Genomic DNA, 17993 nt, shown 5'->3' on the forward strand with positions numbered 1-17993 from the left:
GAAGTATATTCTCTTCAGTATTAGGAAAACCTGAAGATCAATATAAACTGTCATCTTTGTTTTCTGTACTATTCCTATTATACAGCATTACCTCCATATTATGTCTTTTTATTACACATCTTATTGGAAATATGTCTCAGGCACATTCTAACAACTGCCCTGCATAGCTTTTCATTAAATGTTTAATTATTGGAGTATGTGATTTTGTAAAAACTGAATATTTCTCTGAAATTCTTCATTTGGGAAGGGAGAGTCTCTTTTTGACACTGTGCATGCTGCGATATACCTAATCAAACTATTGCAAAGAGATTGTGTGGTCCTGATAATTATTTTTCTTTGATTTCCTTATGCTCAAGACAGTGGCCTGACTTAAATTAAGGGACAAGCAACTAATAGGAGAGCTTCCTACAGAGAGATAATATCAAAGTTCACCCTCAGTTATTTGAGAGATGGGGAGTTTAAGTTATTCAATTTATATCTCTATATAAAAGTAATATGTCTAATAGTAAATTTCTTCACATAATCAAAGATATTTATCAATTAAACTATGTTATTCATTATTTAGCACTAAGAGTACAAAATATATTACTTTCAATATTTTTAATTGTCCCATTGTTGGATAATGAAAAATTGAAAAATGTGGCTGCAAAAGTACATTTAAATAGAAATAACACTAATATTGGTACATTATATCAAATTATATCTAATTCTAGAGGCACTAATAGTGGCTCCAAATATAAGGTTGTGACATAATTTTGCCTTTTACAGGGCATTAAGCTGAAATTTTCAAAGGTGCTTAAGGTATTTGACCACCAAATTTCCTGCTTTTCAAATCCTGTAATTGGCTTTGAAAATGTGAAACAGTAGCTTACTTTAAAAATACTAAAAGTAGAATGTACACTTTCAGGGGTTTATGATTTTTTATTTATTAATTATTATTATTATAAAACAATATTTTGGTCACTGGCAAGTGTTCCTAGAGAAGTAGTAAATGGTCAAAATTACATTCTGAAATTTTACATACAGTGGCTCACCAAGTTTTGTACCCTCTTTGCACACAAAATATACCACCCATCAATTCAGAATTCACAAAAATGTCAACTTCCCCTCATTTGAACTCAATCCCCTTTTTCTTAAAATCTTTTCTCTACAAAAATTGGCAATTTCCACTTAATCAAAAATAAGTGTCAGAACAAAGCTGATATTTCAGTAGTGTCCACATAAAGAGAGAGCTCACAGTTACAATACATAAATCCAGCAAATATACCACATTCCTCACCATCACTCAGTTATTAAGTAAATGGAATTTAGCTGTCACTCTTTTGGTACAGGCTAGCTTTTGATCTGTATTACAGAATAGTGCATTCTGTGGCATCAGATTGATCAGAAATAGGCACTGAGAGAGAATGTCACAGGATCTGACATATGTTTAGACATACATGTGTTGGATGCTCAACTCACCCTAGATAAAGATTGGGGAAGAAAATATCTGAAATAAAATAACCTTTGCAGATTACTCTTAGTATTTAACTTTAACTAGATACTGCAAAAGGATTCTGTAAATGTGTTTATATAGTGTGACAAAGTTCCTCCTTTATCTTGGTGGGTCCTGCACTTATTGGCGGATTTTCTTGCCTCAGAGATTCACCATGTGGGTTGGGGAACAGCCCAGAGACCTTCCCCTCTGGAAGAACCCACAGTCCAGGTCAATTGGGAGGTTTGGGGAGGAACCCAGGCCCGCTCTCTACTCCTGTTTCCAGCCCAGGGCCCTATGGACTGCAGCTATCTATAGGGCCTCCTGTAACAGCTGCATGACAGCTACAACTCCCTGGGCTACTTCCCCATGGCTTCCTCCAAACACCTTCCTTATTCTCACCACAGGACCTTCCTCCTGGTGTCTGATAACGCTTGTGCTCCTCAGTCCTCCAGCAGCTCACTCTCAGCTCCTTGAACCTCTTGCTCCCAGCTCCTCACACTTACTCCACAAACTGAAGTGAGATCCTTTTAAAACCCAGGTGCCCTGATTAGCCTGCCTTAATTGATTCTAGCAGCTTCTTCTTAATTGGCTCCAGGTGTCCTAATTAGCCTGCTTGCCTTAACTGGTTCTAGCAGGTTCCTGATTACTCTAGTGCAGTCCCTGCTCTGGTCACTCAGGAAACAGAAAACTACTCATCCAGTGATCAGTATATTTGCCCTCTACCAGACTCCTATACTCCACTGGTCTGGGTCTGTCACAATAGCAATAATGAAAAGTAGTAAATTATGCTTTCCATTATTGTAGTGCAGTGGCACTCTTTCCATTTAATTCATGGACTTTATAAAACTGAATTAATTGAGCTTCATAAAACTCCTGTGAAGTAGGAATTCCCATTTTACAGACAGGGTGCTTGTCTGTATGAATTCGTAGTTTGCAGCAAGCTGGGGTGATAAAATCTACCTCACACTAGCCTGCCACGTGCTAACTGTCTGTGTGGACCCTGCTCTCAGTTCCCCAGCAAGCTTTAATCTACTCCCATTTCAAAGTAGGGTAGAGCAAATGGCACTATGGAACTTCTAGTGCGCAGCAATAGGATCCGCATGGACAGTTAGTGCGCAGCAGGCAAGTGTGAGGATTATTTACACCACAACTTGCTGTGAACTAAATGTTCATATACGTAAGCCCAAGAAAAATGAGGTACAGGAGAGAAATTTGGAGCATAGGAATTACCATACCAGATTATCCAGAATCTGATTTAACAGTGACTTATATCAGATGCTTCACAGGAAGATGCAAGAAACTACACAGTGGAAAATAATGGAATAACCTGCGCATGGATGAAATTTCTTCTTATTTCCTACCAGTTAGTGGTTGTTGTGTAGTCTGAAGTATGAGTATTTATGTATTCTCATTAGCCACACAATGTTTAATTAACCTTTTTGGTCTCAATGGTAGTGGTAACCTGTTCCCACAGGTCAGTCACATACTGTTTAATTTTTTTTTATCAGTATTAAATTGATTGCCACTTGTTCTTGTATTATGAGAAAGAGTAAATGGGAGTGCTTAATTTACCTTCTCAATGTCATTCATTATTCTGTATACCACAGTTATCTTCTTTCTAAATCAGGCAGACCAGTCTTTTCTCATATGAAAGTCTTTCCATGACTCTAGTCATTTTCTTCATCCACCTTTGAATCCCTTCTATTTCTGCTTTATAACTTTTGAGATTGGATGATGAGAAACAAATGGTGGGGAAAAAGGAAAGGTAAATAGAGCCATCATGATTAGCATATTAAGCAGAAGTCTCAGCACACCAAATGTCTAGCCAGTTTGTTTTGCAAGTCTCATGGCATAGATGAGTTTTAAAAAGATTTAAAGGAGAATAATGTATTGACTTTATGGACATTAATAGGGAATATCTCCCATGCATGGGGATGAAGATTGACATTGTTGGTAGAGTAGAGGCTTATTACATATTAGCACTGATAGGTAAAACAGAATTAAATGATGAAGGGCCTTATATAGGGATGCAAAGAGATGGAAGACATAGACCAATGAGCCAAGGAAATTACTTTAGCAATAGCATTTTGAATGGACTTGAGAGGACCAAGATTGCAAGCTTAGAATGAAAATAGTTGGAGTAATCAGGACTAGGACGTATAGTATATCTAGATAAACTTGCCCAAGGTTAAATAGGCAGTGGCAAAGCCAAGAATAGAACTTAACTCTCCTGATTTTCAGTCCTGAGCTTTAATCACAGGACTACCTTTCCTTCCTTGGAGTCAAATTCTGCAGCTCAAGTATGGGCCCTCAGCTGTGACAAGAATACAAAAAGAGCCAGAATGTTTCTGTTACATGGGAGGCCTGTTCAGAGTTCTACACCCTCTGCACACCTTATGTGCCAACATGGAGTGTTTTGGAGATGGGACAGAGGTCGGCTAGGTGGATCCACAGTTATGTTACTTCAGCAGCCAAACCTCCTCTTTTCTATGATTGACTGGGTACAAAACCTGAGGAGGTTGTTAAAGTCATATGGCTGCATAGCAGCTCCTCTGTTGATCAGAGAGAGGATTCTATTCCATCTTACCCTCTCTGACCCTTGCAGACCTCCAGTTTATAGCCCATTTACTTTGGTTGTGTGCTGGGGAGAGGATTTGGACCTTACTACCAACTACTAAATGGAACTTAATTAACTTTAAATAGTTGAATTGTTAAACCTAAAAGGCCAATTTTTGAAACTTATAAAATCACTGGATATTTTTAGTACAGGAATATTTTACAGCATTAATGGATTTTATAGTCTTACTATTTATTGTACAGTGCTGTAGTGGCACACATTATTGGTGAATAATGCAATTGTATTCCTGCCAGTCGATGGTCCTATTGCCATTGTTTTCCATAGAAACATAACATAACAGTATAAATATAAATAGGAGAGAAGTTGATCACCAGGAATGACTCACATTAATGTACAACTCTAAAAGAAATTTTGGGCACGAACTAAGGTGTTGAGGTTCTTTCACATAATTCTGAAGCCAAACATCCAATTTAAATGGGGAATGTGTAGAACTTCTTGCCCACAAGATGACTTTGAGTATACTTTACTTCACATGACTGTTCAAGTGCCTGATTCGTTCAAGAATTACAGACTCTTCACAGGAGGAAAAAAATACTGAATTCATGTATCAAAAATGATGCAAAACCATTTATCCTCAATTCCTTGAAGTGTATCTTATTTAGTCTAATCAATGCTTACGATGAAGCCAAAAGGGGGAAAGAGCCCTCCCCCAACAAAGGTATTCCTGGCTTGAAACATCAAATTATGCCTATTTACAAAAGTCAGTTTTTAAAAAAACAGAAATATAGTGCATAAATGTAGCCTGTCTGGGACAATTACAGCATTTCCACATTTTCAGTTAGTAAGCAATGGGGTCTACTAGTTAAAAAGAAAAGGACTTGAAAGCAGGAGGTTTCTAAATCCTAATCTGCACTGACCCAGCGAGGTGCTCTGTGATTTCTGAAGCATTCCATTTGTCCCCCTTATTCCTTAGGTCCTGTCTGTTCATAAAAATTACCATCTTGGGGGCAAAGAACTGACTGACCTATGTTTTAATCAAGTTACTGAATAATGCTACAGGCCGTTAGTCCTTGTAATCAGGCCAATAAAACTGTCCTAACTTCAGAAGAATCCAAATAATGGCAGACATATGTTTTTTGTCATGTTTCCTTGCCAGAAAGGGAATCTAGAATGTGCTGTTACTGAAGTTTATTTATGTAGGTTATGAATGACCAATAGCTTTGTGAATTGGATCTTGTGATTCAACCAACTTGTAAATTATACTGACAGTACAATATGAAGACGCCATAAAGTATTACAGTAAAGTTCTCTTTCACATCATTTTTAAATATTTCCACAGCTCTTCGAGATGCCAGCAAACAGTCCATTAATAGTGACTGGAAGATAGAACATTCAGGAACATTCAATATTGCTGGGACTACTGTCCATTATGTTCGGAGAGGTCTCTGGGAGAAAATCTCTGCCAAAGGTCCCACAACATCACCTTTACATCTACTGGTATAACAATATGGAATATGTTTTTTACCTGTTTTATATGAAATAGCATGGTGGTGAGGTTGGTGTTTTATGTTTCTGGAATTCTTTAGCAATCCAAATAGTTTGACAGTTTTTCCTAATGTGAGATAGCTAGAAGCCATAACTGAGATGAAATCTTTTGTGTGACAAACATTATAGGAGACTTCACATTGTAGGAGCAGTGGGCTCTGGTGGTCACCTACTGAAATGAGGAGAGGTGAAGTTGATAGTGACGGTGATAGAACTGGAAGAGGGAGAGAGAGTATGGGGATTATCAGGGTGATGATAGGAGAATACTCAACATTTTTAAATCCTCCAAATGCAAGAATCTGGGGAGAGCTATCCCTCCAAAAATGAAATTAAAACCTGATATCCTCCAAAAACTATATCCTCCTTGTGAGTAATATCATCTGGTATTCTTTCATGCAGAAACCTGAAGTTGTAATCCATCCTTTACCAATGGGTTAACTAGAATCAGATCTTGCGTGATGACATCCTCTCACTACACTGGTGGGACAGAGGTGTTCAAAATGTTTGTCTGTAACTGTGAAACACAAATTGGTTTGTGAGACAAATTTATTTCTAAAAATCACTTTTATTCAATGAGCCAGAAGAAGCCACAGTATACTTCTGCTATACGTTATTTCTGGGGAATAAAATTCTCCTGCCATCATAAACATGTACACATCTCTAAAACAACTAAGTCACACGTTCCTTTTTAACAAGGATTTAGGTCAAATTTAAATGGTTTATAAGTACCAATAACTTCACATTGACTGTATTGTGTGTTCAACAATTGTAGTGTGCTGCTAGTGACAATCGTTATAGTAAAAAAGAAACAAATTTGGAGAAAAAGTTGTATGTGGAATTACATTGAACAGTGAGTTAACAATACGGCTGCCTTAAAATGGTCAGTTTCTAAACTATCCAACCATCCCTTCCTACAGAAAATTCTAATCTGAGAAAGTCAGCCTCAATTTTTGCTCCTATCCTAGTGAGTTTTGTGCACATCCCTTCATTTATTCTGCTTAAATACCCTGTCCATTTCCTTTGTGTAGGTCATAGCAGCATAATACTTATAGTCAAGAAGACTGTGATGGTTTCTTCTAAGATCAGAATGCAGCTCTGTACCAACAGAGAAAATACACATGAGCAATGTAGTGTTCATTCTTCCTTTACTACTCTATTTAATTTCTTCCTCTGGTCATAATTTGACTTCAGCAATGTCTGTGAACATGAATCTTCATTCTGTGTATGTTGCAGGTCCTGCTTTTTCATGACCAGAATTACGGTCTGCATTATGAATACACTATTCCACTGGACCCTCTTCCTGAGAATCAGAGCTCAAAAGTGCCTGAACCTCTTTTTATGTGGACGCACTCAGGTTGGGAGGACTGTGATGCTGTATGCGGAGGAGGTGAATGATTTTTTTAAAGTTATAATATATATTTATATATCCTTGGATAACTATATGTTCAATCAAATGTTAGTTCTAATAGTGTTTTAATAATACCATCCTTATTACAGCAGATATAATACAATAGGCATGGAAAGATTAAGTATATTTTTCATCTCCTTGCTTTTTAATTTTCTAAAAGCAACAATAATATCTATAGTAAAATTTTACATCCAAGTAAAGTAGATAGTCAAAAAGGACAGCGAGGAGAGGAAATCTGGTTAAACAAAATGAAGTGGCCCATTCCCAACAGTAGAAAAGAAGGGGTGAATATCAACAGAATATCAATCAGAGGGGTAGCCGCATTAGTCTGGATCTGTAAAAAGCGACAAAGAGTCTATAAGGTGCCACAGGACTCTTTGTCGCTTTTAACAGAGGGAAAATTACTTTTTGTAGTGACCCAGCCACTCCCAGTCTTTATTCAGGCCTAATTTGAAGTTTGCAAATTAATTCCAGTTCTGCAGTTTCTCATTGAAATCTGTTTTTGAAGTTGTTTTGTTGAAGAATGGCCACTTTTAAGTCTGTTATTGAGTGTCCAGGAACCTATCCTTGCAACAAAGCCCGTTGCCAGGTCTGTCCACATATCTATTCAAGGAACACCATCATAGGACCTAATCACATCAGCCACACCATCAGAGGCTTGTTCACCTGCACATCTACCAACGTGATATATGCCATCATGTGCCAGCAATGCCCCTCTGCCATGTACATTGGCCAAACTGGACAATTTCTATGCAAAAGAATAAATGGACACAAATCAGACGTCAAGAATTCTAACATTCAAAAACCAGTCAGAGAACACTTCAACCTCCCCGGTCTCTCAATTACGGACCTCAAAATTGCAATACTCCAACAAAAAAAACTTCAAAAACAGACTCCAATGAGAAACTGCAGAATTGGAATTAATTTGCAAACTGGACACCATTAAATTAGGCTTGAATAAAGACTGGGAGTGGATGGGTCATTACACAAAGTAAAAACTATTTCCCAATGCTAATTTTTTCCCCTACTGTTACTCACACCTTCTTGTCAACTATTGGAAATGGGCCATCCTGATTATCACTACAAATTGTTTTTCTCCTGCTGATAATAGTCCACCTTAATTGATTAGTCTCGTTATAGTTGGTATGGAAACACCCATTTTTTCATGTTCTCTGTGTATATATATTGTGACAGACCCAGACCAGTGGGGTACAGGAGTCTGGTAGAGGGCAAATATACTGGTCACTCGATGAGTAGTTTTCTGTTCCCTGAGTGACCAGAGAAGGGGCTGCACTAGAGTAATCAGGAACCTGCTAGAACCAGTTAAGGCAAGCAGGCTAATTAGGACACCTGGAGCCCATTAAGAAGAAGCTGCTAGAATCAATTAAGGCAGGCTAATCAGGGCACCTGGGTTTTAAAAGGAGCTCACTTCAGTTTGTAGTGCGAGAGTGTGAGGAGCTGGGAGCAAGAGGCACAAGGAGCTCCAACAAGGAGAGGCTGTGCTGCTGGAGGACTGAGGAGCACAAGCGTTATCAGACACCAGGAGGAAGGTGTTTGGAAGAGGCCATGGGGAAATAGCCCAGGGAGTTGTAGCTGTCATGCAGCTGTTACAGGAGGCACTATAGACAGCTGCAGTCCACAGGGCCCTGGGCTAGAACCCGGAGTAGAGGGCGGGCCCGGGTCTCCCCCAAACCTCCCAATTGACCTGGACTTTGGGTTCTCCCAGAGGGGAAGGTCTCTGGGCTGTTCCCCAACCCACATGGTGAATCTCTGAGGCAAGAAAATCCGCCAATAAGCGCAGGACCCACCAAGATAGAGGAGGAACTTTGTCACACTGGTGTCAGGAGTGGGATCTTGGGGTGCACAGCGCAGCGGAAGAAGGAGGGTGATTTAAACAAAAAACAAACAAACAAAAAAAAAGGAGAGGGTTTATTTTTTTCACCACAATGGATGACGTGGTGCAGGCACTGATACAAGCTAAGGTGGCGAAGCAGGAGGCTACCCATGTCCAGGCAACCGCCCAACAGGAGGCAGTGCGACTGCAGCAAGAGACTAATCGCTTGCTGATGGACCAGGCTGCTCAAGACCGAGCTGTTTTGCGGGAACTGGTAAACCAGGTAAAGTCCCTTACAGAGCTGAATCGCGGCCATGATGGGACGCGGCTCATATGGGCCAGTCATTGGCTGCAGAAAATGACACTGAGGATGATGTAGAGGCATACCTTCTGGCCTTTGAGAGGACAGCCCTATGGGAGGCCTGGCCTCGTGATCAGTGGTCTGGCATCCTTGCCCCATTCCTGTGTGGGGAGGCCCAGAAGGCCTACCATGATCCGCCTGAAGATGCTGCGGCAGACTACTCCCAGCTGAAAGCAGAGATCCTGGCCAGATCTGGGGTAACAACAGAAGTGCGAGCCCAGCAGTATCATGGTTGGAGGTACCAGGAAGACAAAAGCCCGCGGTCACAATTGTATGACCTCATCCATCTCGCACGAAAGTGGTTGCAAACAGAGTCCCGGAGTCCGGAAGAGATACTAGCGGTTCTGGTCATCGACCGATACATGAGGGGACTACCACCAGACCTTCGTGCCTGGGTAAGCCAGAACGAACCCTCCGCCTATGATGAGGTTGTTGCCTTGGTAGAGAGGTGAAGGACAGCGAGGGAGCTGACCCGACCAGTTAAGGAAGAGGCACCCTGGGTTAAACTAGCAGCACCAAGCCCTAAAGTTCGGGTGACTGGGCCACCAGGAGGGCCCGGTGGAAAAAGAGAGAGGCTGAAGGCCCATTAGAGGCCACAAAGAGTCAGCGCACTGAAGGAGAAGAGGATTGTGATGTTAGATTGCCCAAACCAAGAGACCGGGGAACACCTAGGGCTCCATACAGATGTTGTGCCTGCGAGGAGTGGGGACACATAGCTGCACAGTGTCTCAATGCTGAGGAGCCTATGCAGTGTAACCTGGGGAATTGGGCAGATCCATGCTCCCTAATCCACCTTGTGGGGGTCTCACTAACCCCACATATGTATACCAGACCAGTGAAACTAAATGGGGTAAGGACCATGGCACTGGTTGATTCAGGGAGCGCTATCACGCTTATCTCAGGGAAGCTCGTGAAGCATAGTCAGCTGCTGCAGGCTAAACTTATGGGGATAACATGTGTCCATGGGACAGTTAGTTACTACCACACCATCCCAGTAAAAATCGAGATCCAAGGGAACACTACTGAGGTAGCAGCAGCTGTAGTCCCTAAACTCCCATACCCGGTGCTCATAGGGAGGGACTTCCCAGTAGGGGGATTGGAGAAAGATGGAGACCCTAAAATTGATGAGGCATCCGCAGCAGACTGTCAACCCCCAATCTTCTCTGAAATATCCCCAGATTTGTTCTCCACTCCCAGACAGGGTAGAAAGACAAAAAGGGAAAGAAGGGCAGCTAAGGCCTTGGGAACCCGAATACTGACCCAAAGCCAGAGGGTCGCTCTTGTAGGTAGGCAGACCCGCACAGCTGAAAAGGAGGCCACGCAGGAGGGAGAAGCACCTGAGTCTTTTCCCACCCTAATGCTTCTGAATCAGTAGAGGCAACAGAGACTGGGCCCCTAGATCTTGGGCAGATTAGCCCCGGGAGAGGAAATTTTGGACGGGACCAGGCAGAAGACCCAAGGTATGACAACATTAGGAAGGAGGTGACTGAAATAGATGGGGTCCCCGTGGAAGGAAAAACCCAGGGACCAGGACCTTACCTCATAATGAAGAAGGATCTCTTATACCAGTACAGGGGCAGAAGGTACAGCAGATCCTAGTACCTCAAAAACACCAGAACGCTGTATTAAGTCATCTTTTTGGGGGGCATTTGGGGGTAGAGAAGACCCTGGCACAAGTCCTACGACGGTTCTTCTGGCCCAGAGTGCATGAAGAAGTGCAGAGGTTCTGTGCCTCCTGCTCGGAGTGTCAGCTGCACAGTCCCCGTCCCCACTTGAGGGCACCTTTAGTACCCCTTCCCATCATAAAGGTCCCCTTTGAACGAATAGCCACGGACCTAGTGGGACCACTGGAGAAGACAGCTCGGGGCCACCAATATATACTTGTTGTTTTGGACTATGCTACTCGCTACCCAGAAACCATTCCCCTGCGGAACATGGCCTCTAAAACTATAGCCAAAGAGCTGGTGGGGATCTTTGCCCGAATGGGGCTACCGAAGGAGATATTAACTGACCAAGGAACCCCATTTATGCCTAACCTAATGAAGGACCTCTGTGCGCTGCTCCATATACATACCCTGAGAACTTCGGTCTACCATCCACAGACTGATGGGTTGGTAGAAAGGTTTAACTGAATCCTCCAGGCTATGATAAGGAAGGTGGTAAGTCAGGACGGGAAGGATTGGGACATCCTACTACCCTACCTTATGTTCGCTATCCGGAAGGTACCACAGGCCTCAACTGGGTTTTCCCCCTTCGAGTTATTATACGGACATCACCCCCGTGGCATACTAGATATCGCCAAAGAGATCTGGGAAGAGGAACCCAATGAGGGGAGAAATATAATAGAGCATGTAATTCAGATGCAAGACTGGATAGCCTGGGTTACCCCTATTGTACGGGAACATTTGGAGAAGGCACAGGTGGCCCAGTGAACCCATTACAATCGCCAGGCAAAAGTGCGACAGTTCCAACCAGGGGATCGGGTTATGGTGTTGGTACCCACAGCAGAAAGCAAGCTTCTGGCCCAATGGCAGGTGCCCTATGAGGTGGTTGAACCCTTGGGGGAAGTAACCTACAAGGTGCGGCAGCCAGGACGCAGAAAACAAGAACAGATTTATCACGTTAACCTTCTGAAACCCTGGCATGCACAAGAGGCATGCACAACGGTCCAAAAAGACCTAACCCAGGAAAACAAGCCTTCCAAACAGGTGAGAGTGTCTCCCGATTTAACGCCAGACCAGAAGAATGAGGTGTCTGAGATGATCTTCCAGAACCAAGATGTGATCTCGACAAAACCGGGTCGAACAACTGAGACATATCACCACATCGTCACGAACCCTGGGGCCACAGTAACAATGAGGCCCTATCGGGTGCCAGCAGCAAAAAGGGAGGAAATAAAAGCAGAAGTAAAAAAAATGCTGGAGTTGGGGATCATCGAAGAATCCCACAGTCAGTGGTCCAGCCCAATCGTGCTGGTGCCCAAACCTGATGGCACCACAAGATTTTGCAATGACTTCCGGCGACTAAACAAAGTATCCCAGTTCGACGCGTACCCCATACCTCGCATAGATGAGCTAGTGGACCGTCTGGGTAATGCCCGGTACTTGACTACCCTAGACTTGACAAAGGGGTACTGGCAGAAGTAGGAAGGAAAAGACTGCGTTCTCTACACCAGAGGGTCTTTTTCAATATACTGTCCTCCCTTTTGGACTACATGGGGCCCCAGCTACCTACCAGCGCCTCATGGACAAGCTATTATGCCCGCATAACAGTTATGCTGCTGCCTACTTGGATGATGTGGTCATTCACACCCCAGACTGGGAAACCCACCTGGAGAAGGTGGAGGCAGTCCTCGATACCTTCAGGCGAGTTGGCCTTACAGCAAACCCTGCCAAGTGCGCTGTAGGGTTTACAGAGGCCAAATATCTTGGCTACATTGTGGAAAAAGGTCTGGTAAAATCCCAAGTGAACAAGTTAGAGGCCATCCAAAATTGGCCCCGACCAAGTCGCAAGAAACAAGTCCGGGCATTCCTAGGTGTGGTGGGGTATTACCGACGATTTATCCCCCACTTTGCCACAAGGGCAAGCCCCCTGACAGACCTAGTGAAAGCCCGTGGACCTGATCTGGTGAGATGGTCTGACGCAGCACAGGAAGCATTCACAGACCTATGGACTGCCCTCTGCAATAACCCCGTACTGATAGCCCCTGATTTCACCAAGGAGTTTATCCTGCAGACGGATGCATCGGAAGTAGGGTTGGGGGCCATTCTATCACAGATGGTCAGGGAGGAGGAACACCCAATTCTATACCTCAGTCGGAAACTCCTTCCAAGGGAACAAAAATATGCAGTGGTGGAGAGAGAATGCCTCGCTGTAAAATGGGCCATGGAAAGGTTGCGCTACTACCAGCTCGGGCGCAGATTTGTCCTCGTGACCAACCATGCTCCTCTTCAATGGATGCAGCGGAACAAGGAGAAGAACACAAGGGTGACCAGATGGTTCTTATCCCTCCAACCTTTCCAGTTCCGTGTGCAACACAGAGCAGGGAGCCGTCATGGCAACGCTGATGGCTTGTCACGTGTGCACTGTCTGGCGTCCCAAGCTGCCCAACCCCTTGGCGTTGAGCAGGGGGGAGGGATATGTGACAGACCCAGGCCAATGGGGTACAGGAATCTGGTAGAGGGCAAATATACTGGTCACTGGATGAGTAGTTTTCTGTTCCCTGAGTGACCAGAGAAGGGACTGCACTAGAATAATCAGGAACCTGCTAGAACCAGTTAAGGCAAGCAGGCTAATTAGGACACCTGGAGCCCATTAAGAAGAAGCTGCTAGAATCAATTAAGGCAGGCTAATCAGGGCACCTGGGTTTTAAAAGGAGCTCACTTCAGTTTGTAGTGTGAGAGTGTGAGGAGCTGGGAGCAAGAGGCGCAAGGAGCTGAGAGTGAGAGGGTGTGCTGCTGGAGGACTGAGGAGCACAAGCATTATCAGACACCAGGAGGAAGGTCCTGTGGTGAGAATAAGGAAGGTGTTTGGAGGAGGCCATGGGGAAGTAGCCCAGGGAGTTGTAGCTGTCATGCAGCTGTTACAGGAGGCACTATAGACAGCTGCAGTCCACAGGGCCCTGGGCTGGAACCCGGAGTAGAGGGCGGGCCCGGGTTCCCCCCAAACCTCCCAATTGACCTAGACTGTGGGTTCTCCCAGAGGGGAAGGTCTCTGGGCTGTTCCCCAACCCACATGGTGAATTTCTGAGGCAAGAAAATCCGCCAATAAGCGCAGGACCCACCAAGATAGAGGAGGAACTTTGTCATAATATCATCCTACTGTATTTTCCACTGTATGCATCCGATGAAGTGAGTTTTAGCCCATGAAAGCTTAAGCCAAAATAAATTTGTTAGTCTCTAAAGTGCCACAAGTACTCCTTGTTCTTTTTTGCAGGGAGATTGAAGTGCTCTCCTACTGATTTTTGAATGTTACAATTCTCGATGTCTGATTTGTGTCCATTTATTGTTTTGCATAGAGACTATCTGGTTTGGTCAATGTACATGGCAGAGGGGCATTGCTCGCACATGATGGTATATATCACATTGGTGCAGGTGAACGAGCCTGTAAGCGTGAGGACTCAACCCTGCAGCGCCTCTTGCTGGTCTCTCAGGGAATTAGCTCGATTTCCAGCCCAGAGCGCCCTCTGCAGGCAGGTGATCTGCCACAACTGGGCCCCGTGTCCCCCCCAGACCCCGGTGCCCATTTTCTCTGGGGTGCTGCCCCCTGGTAATACCCCAACAATCTCTGTGGGTCTCCCTTCCCTGGGTAACCCTCACCCACTACCCCCACCTCGCCTCAGTCTGGGCTACTGCCAATCCTCACCTAGCCCACTTACTGGGGCAGACTGCAGTATAAACACCACTCATCACAGGCAAGGGAGTTTGACCTGCTGCCTTCTTCTACCACCCAGTACCTCTATGGGCCTGGCACCAGGCCCTGCAGTCTCGGGAGTCGCCAGCCTGGAGCTCCCCTGTTCCTCTGGCTCTTCCCCAGCCCTGCTTCACTCCCAGGTACCCTCTTATTGCCCTGCAGCCAGGCCGGTCTCCCTCCACAGCTAGAGGAGAGACTCTGCTCGGCTTCTGGCCGCCCTGGCCTTCTTATAAGTCCCAGCTGCCCTGATTGGGGCGAGGCCCAGGTGTAGCTCCTTCCCAATCTGCTTGGGCTTTTCTCCTAGCCCCTAGCCCTCTCCCAGGGCTGGCTTCTACCCTGTCAGGGCTGGAGCAGGTAACCATCCCGCTAGAGAGCCCCTAATGGTGTGGCTGATGTGGTTAAGTCCTATGATGGTGTCCCTTGAATAGATATGTGGACGGAGTTGGCAAAGGGGTTTGTTGCAGGGATTGGTTCCTGGGTTAGTGTTTCTGTTGTGTGGTGTGTAGTTGCTGGTGAGTATTTGCTTCAGGTTGGGAGGCTGTCTGTAGGTGAGGACTGGCCTTTCTCCCAAGGCCTGTGAGAGTGAGGGATCATTCTTCAGGATAGGTTGTAGATCCTTGATGATGCGTTGGAGAGGTTTTAGTTGGAAGTTGTAGGTGCTGGCTAGTGGCATTCTGTTACTTTCTTTGTTGGGCCTGTCCTGTAGTAGGTGACTTCTGTGTACCCTTCTGGCTCTGTCAATCTGTTTCTTCACTTCCCCAAGTGGGTATTGTAGTTTTAAGAATGCTTGATAGAGATCTTGTAGGTGTTTGTTTCTGTCTGAGGGATTGGAGCAAATGCAGTTGTATCTTAAGGCTTGGCTATAGACAATGGATCATGTGATGTAGTCTGGATAAAAGCTGGAGGCATGAAGGTAAGTATAGCAGTCAGTAGGTTTTCGGTGTTTGTGTGACCCAGGGCCGGCTCCAGGCACCAGCTTAACAAGCAGGTGCTTGGGGCGGCCAAGGGAGAGGGGCAGCATGTGCAGCAATTCAGGGGCTGCAGGTCTCTCATTCCCTCTAGGAGCGAAGGACCTGCCACTGCCAATCGCGGCTTTTTTTTTCCCCCCAATTGCCGCCGCTGGTCGTGATTGTGATCGCGCCTTTTTTTTTTTTTTTTTGCTTAGGGCGGCAGAAATGCTGGAGCCGGCCCTGGTGTGACCATCGCTTATTTGCACTGTAGTGTCCAGGAAGTGAATCTCTTGTGTGGACTGGTCCAGGCTGAGGTTGATGGTGGGGTAGAAATTGTTGAAATCCTGGTGGAATTCCTCAAGGGCCTCCTTCCCATGGGTCCAGATGATGAAGAAGTCATCAATGTAGCACAAGTAGAGTAGGGTTCTAGGGGACAAGAGCTGAGGAAGCGCTGTTCTAAGTCAGACATATAAATGTTGGCATACTGTGGGGCCATGCGGGTACCCATAGCAGTGCCGCTCACTTGAAGATATAAATCGTCCCCAAATCTGAAATAGTTATGGGTAAGGACAAAGTCACAAAGCTCATCCGCCAGGTCTGCCATGACATTATCAGAGATACTCTTCCTGTCGGCTTGTAGTCCATCTTTGTGTGGAATGTTGGTGTAGAGAGTTTCTATATCCATAGTGGCTAGGATGGTGTTTTCTGGAAGATCACCAATGGATTGTAGTTTCCTCAGGAAATCAGCGGTGTCTTGAAGATAGCTGGGAGTGCTGGTAACATAGGGCCTGAGGAGAGAGTCCACATAGCCAGACAATCCTGCTGGCAGGGTACCAATGTCTGAGATGATGGGGCGTCCAGGATTTCCAGGTTTATGGATCTTGGGTAGCAGATAGAATACCCCTGGTCGGGGTTCTAGGCATGTGTCTGTGTATTTGTTCTTGTGCTTCTTCAGGGAGTTTCTTGAGCAGATGGTGCCATTTCTTTTGGTACCCCTCAGTGGAATCAGAGGGTAATGGCCCGTAGAATGTGGTGTCAGAGAGTTGCCTAGCAGCCTCTCGTTCATATTCCCACCTATTCATGATGACTACAGCACCTCCTTTGTCAGCCTTTTTGATTATAATGTCAGAGTTGTTTCTGAGGCTGTGGATGGCGTTGTGTTCTTCATGGCTGAGGTTATGGGGCAAGTGATGCTGCTTTTCCACAATTTAAGTTCGTGCACATCGGTGGAAGCATGCGATGTAGAAGTCCAGTCTGTTGTTTCGACCATCAGGAGAAGTACATACAGAATCCTTCTTCTTGTAGCATTGGTAGGAAGGTGTCTGTGGGTTAGTGTGCTGTTCAGTGGTGTGGTGGAAATAGTCCTTGAGTTGGAGATGGCAAAAGTAGGATTCCAGGTCACCACAGAACTGTTTGTGGGGGTGGTGGAGCAGAAGGAGAGGCCCTGAGATAGGACAGACTCTTCTGCCAAGTTAAGAGTATAGCTGGATAGATTAATAATATTGTTGGGTGAGTCAGGGGTACCACTGTTGTGGCTCCTTGTGGCATGTAGGAGTTTAGATAGTTTAGTGTCTTATTTCCTCTGTGGAGAAGCAAAGTGTGTGTTGTAAATGGCTTGTCTAGTTTTTGTAAAGTCCAGCCATGAGGAAGTTTGTGTGGAAGGTTGTTTTTTTTATGAGAGTCTCCAGTTTTGACAGCTCATTCTTAATCTTCTCCTGTTTGCAGTATAGGATGTTGATCAGGTGGTTCCACAGTTTCTTTGAGAGTGTGTGGCACAATCTTTCACCATAGTCTGTGGGGTATGTTGATTGTAATGGATTTTTTATTTTCAGTCCTTTTGGTATGATGTCCGTCTATTTTATTTACGGGTTAAAGCAAACAAACATACACACACAAATGAGTTACCATCTAAGAGTGACAGAGTTAGAGACTGCTGAGCTGGAATTGATATGCAAACTAGACACAATCAACTCAGGATTAAATAAGGACTGGGAATGGCTGAGCCATTACAAACATTGAATCTATCTCCCCTTGTAAGTATTCTCACACTTGCTTCTTATCAAACTGTCTGTACTGAGCTACCTTGATTATCACTTCAAAAGTTTTTTTCTCTTACTTAATTGGCCTCTCAGAGTTGGTAAGACAACTCCCACCTGTTCATGCTCTCTGTATGTGTGTATATATTTCTCCTCAATATATGTTTCACTCTATATGCATCCGAAGAAGTGGGCTGTAGCCCACGAAAGCTTATGCTCTAATAAATTTGTTAGTCTCTAAGGTGCCACAAGTACTCCTGTTCTTTTTGAGGATACAGACTAACATGGCTGCTACCCTGAAACCTGAGAGTTGTAGTGATCTGTCTATTCTAAGTGTCTTTCAGGGCAGACCCAGAAGGCAGCCCCTGGGGATCTCTGGCTTCAGTTTAGAG

The 17993-nt window shown here is 44.6% G+C and overlaps 1 protein-coding gene across 1 annotated transcript in view; it reads left to right on the forward strand.

Moving 5' to 3' along the window:
* The window catches only part of ADAMTS19 (ADAM metallopeptidase with thrombospondin type 1 motif 19), a 266472-nt gene that overhangs the window by 209490 nt on the left and 38989 nt on the right, over positions 1-17993 (forward strand). Inside the window, exons 17-18 of the mRNA XM_034773246.1 lie at positions 5395-5552; positions 6834-6987. Of these exons, the coding sequence (XP_034629137.1) occupies positions 5395-5552; positions 6834-6987 (312 nt within the window). The remainder of the gene's footprint in view (positions 1-5394; positions 5553-6833; positions 6988-17993) is intronic.

This window comes from Trachemys scripta, chromosome 6 (assembly GCF_013100865.1).
Source record: "Trachemys scripta elegans isolate TJP31775 chromosome 6, CAS_Tse_1.0, whole genome shotgun sequence".
Lineage (NCBI taxonomy): Eukaryota > Metazoa > Chordata > Testudines > Emydidae > Trachemys > Trachemys scripta.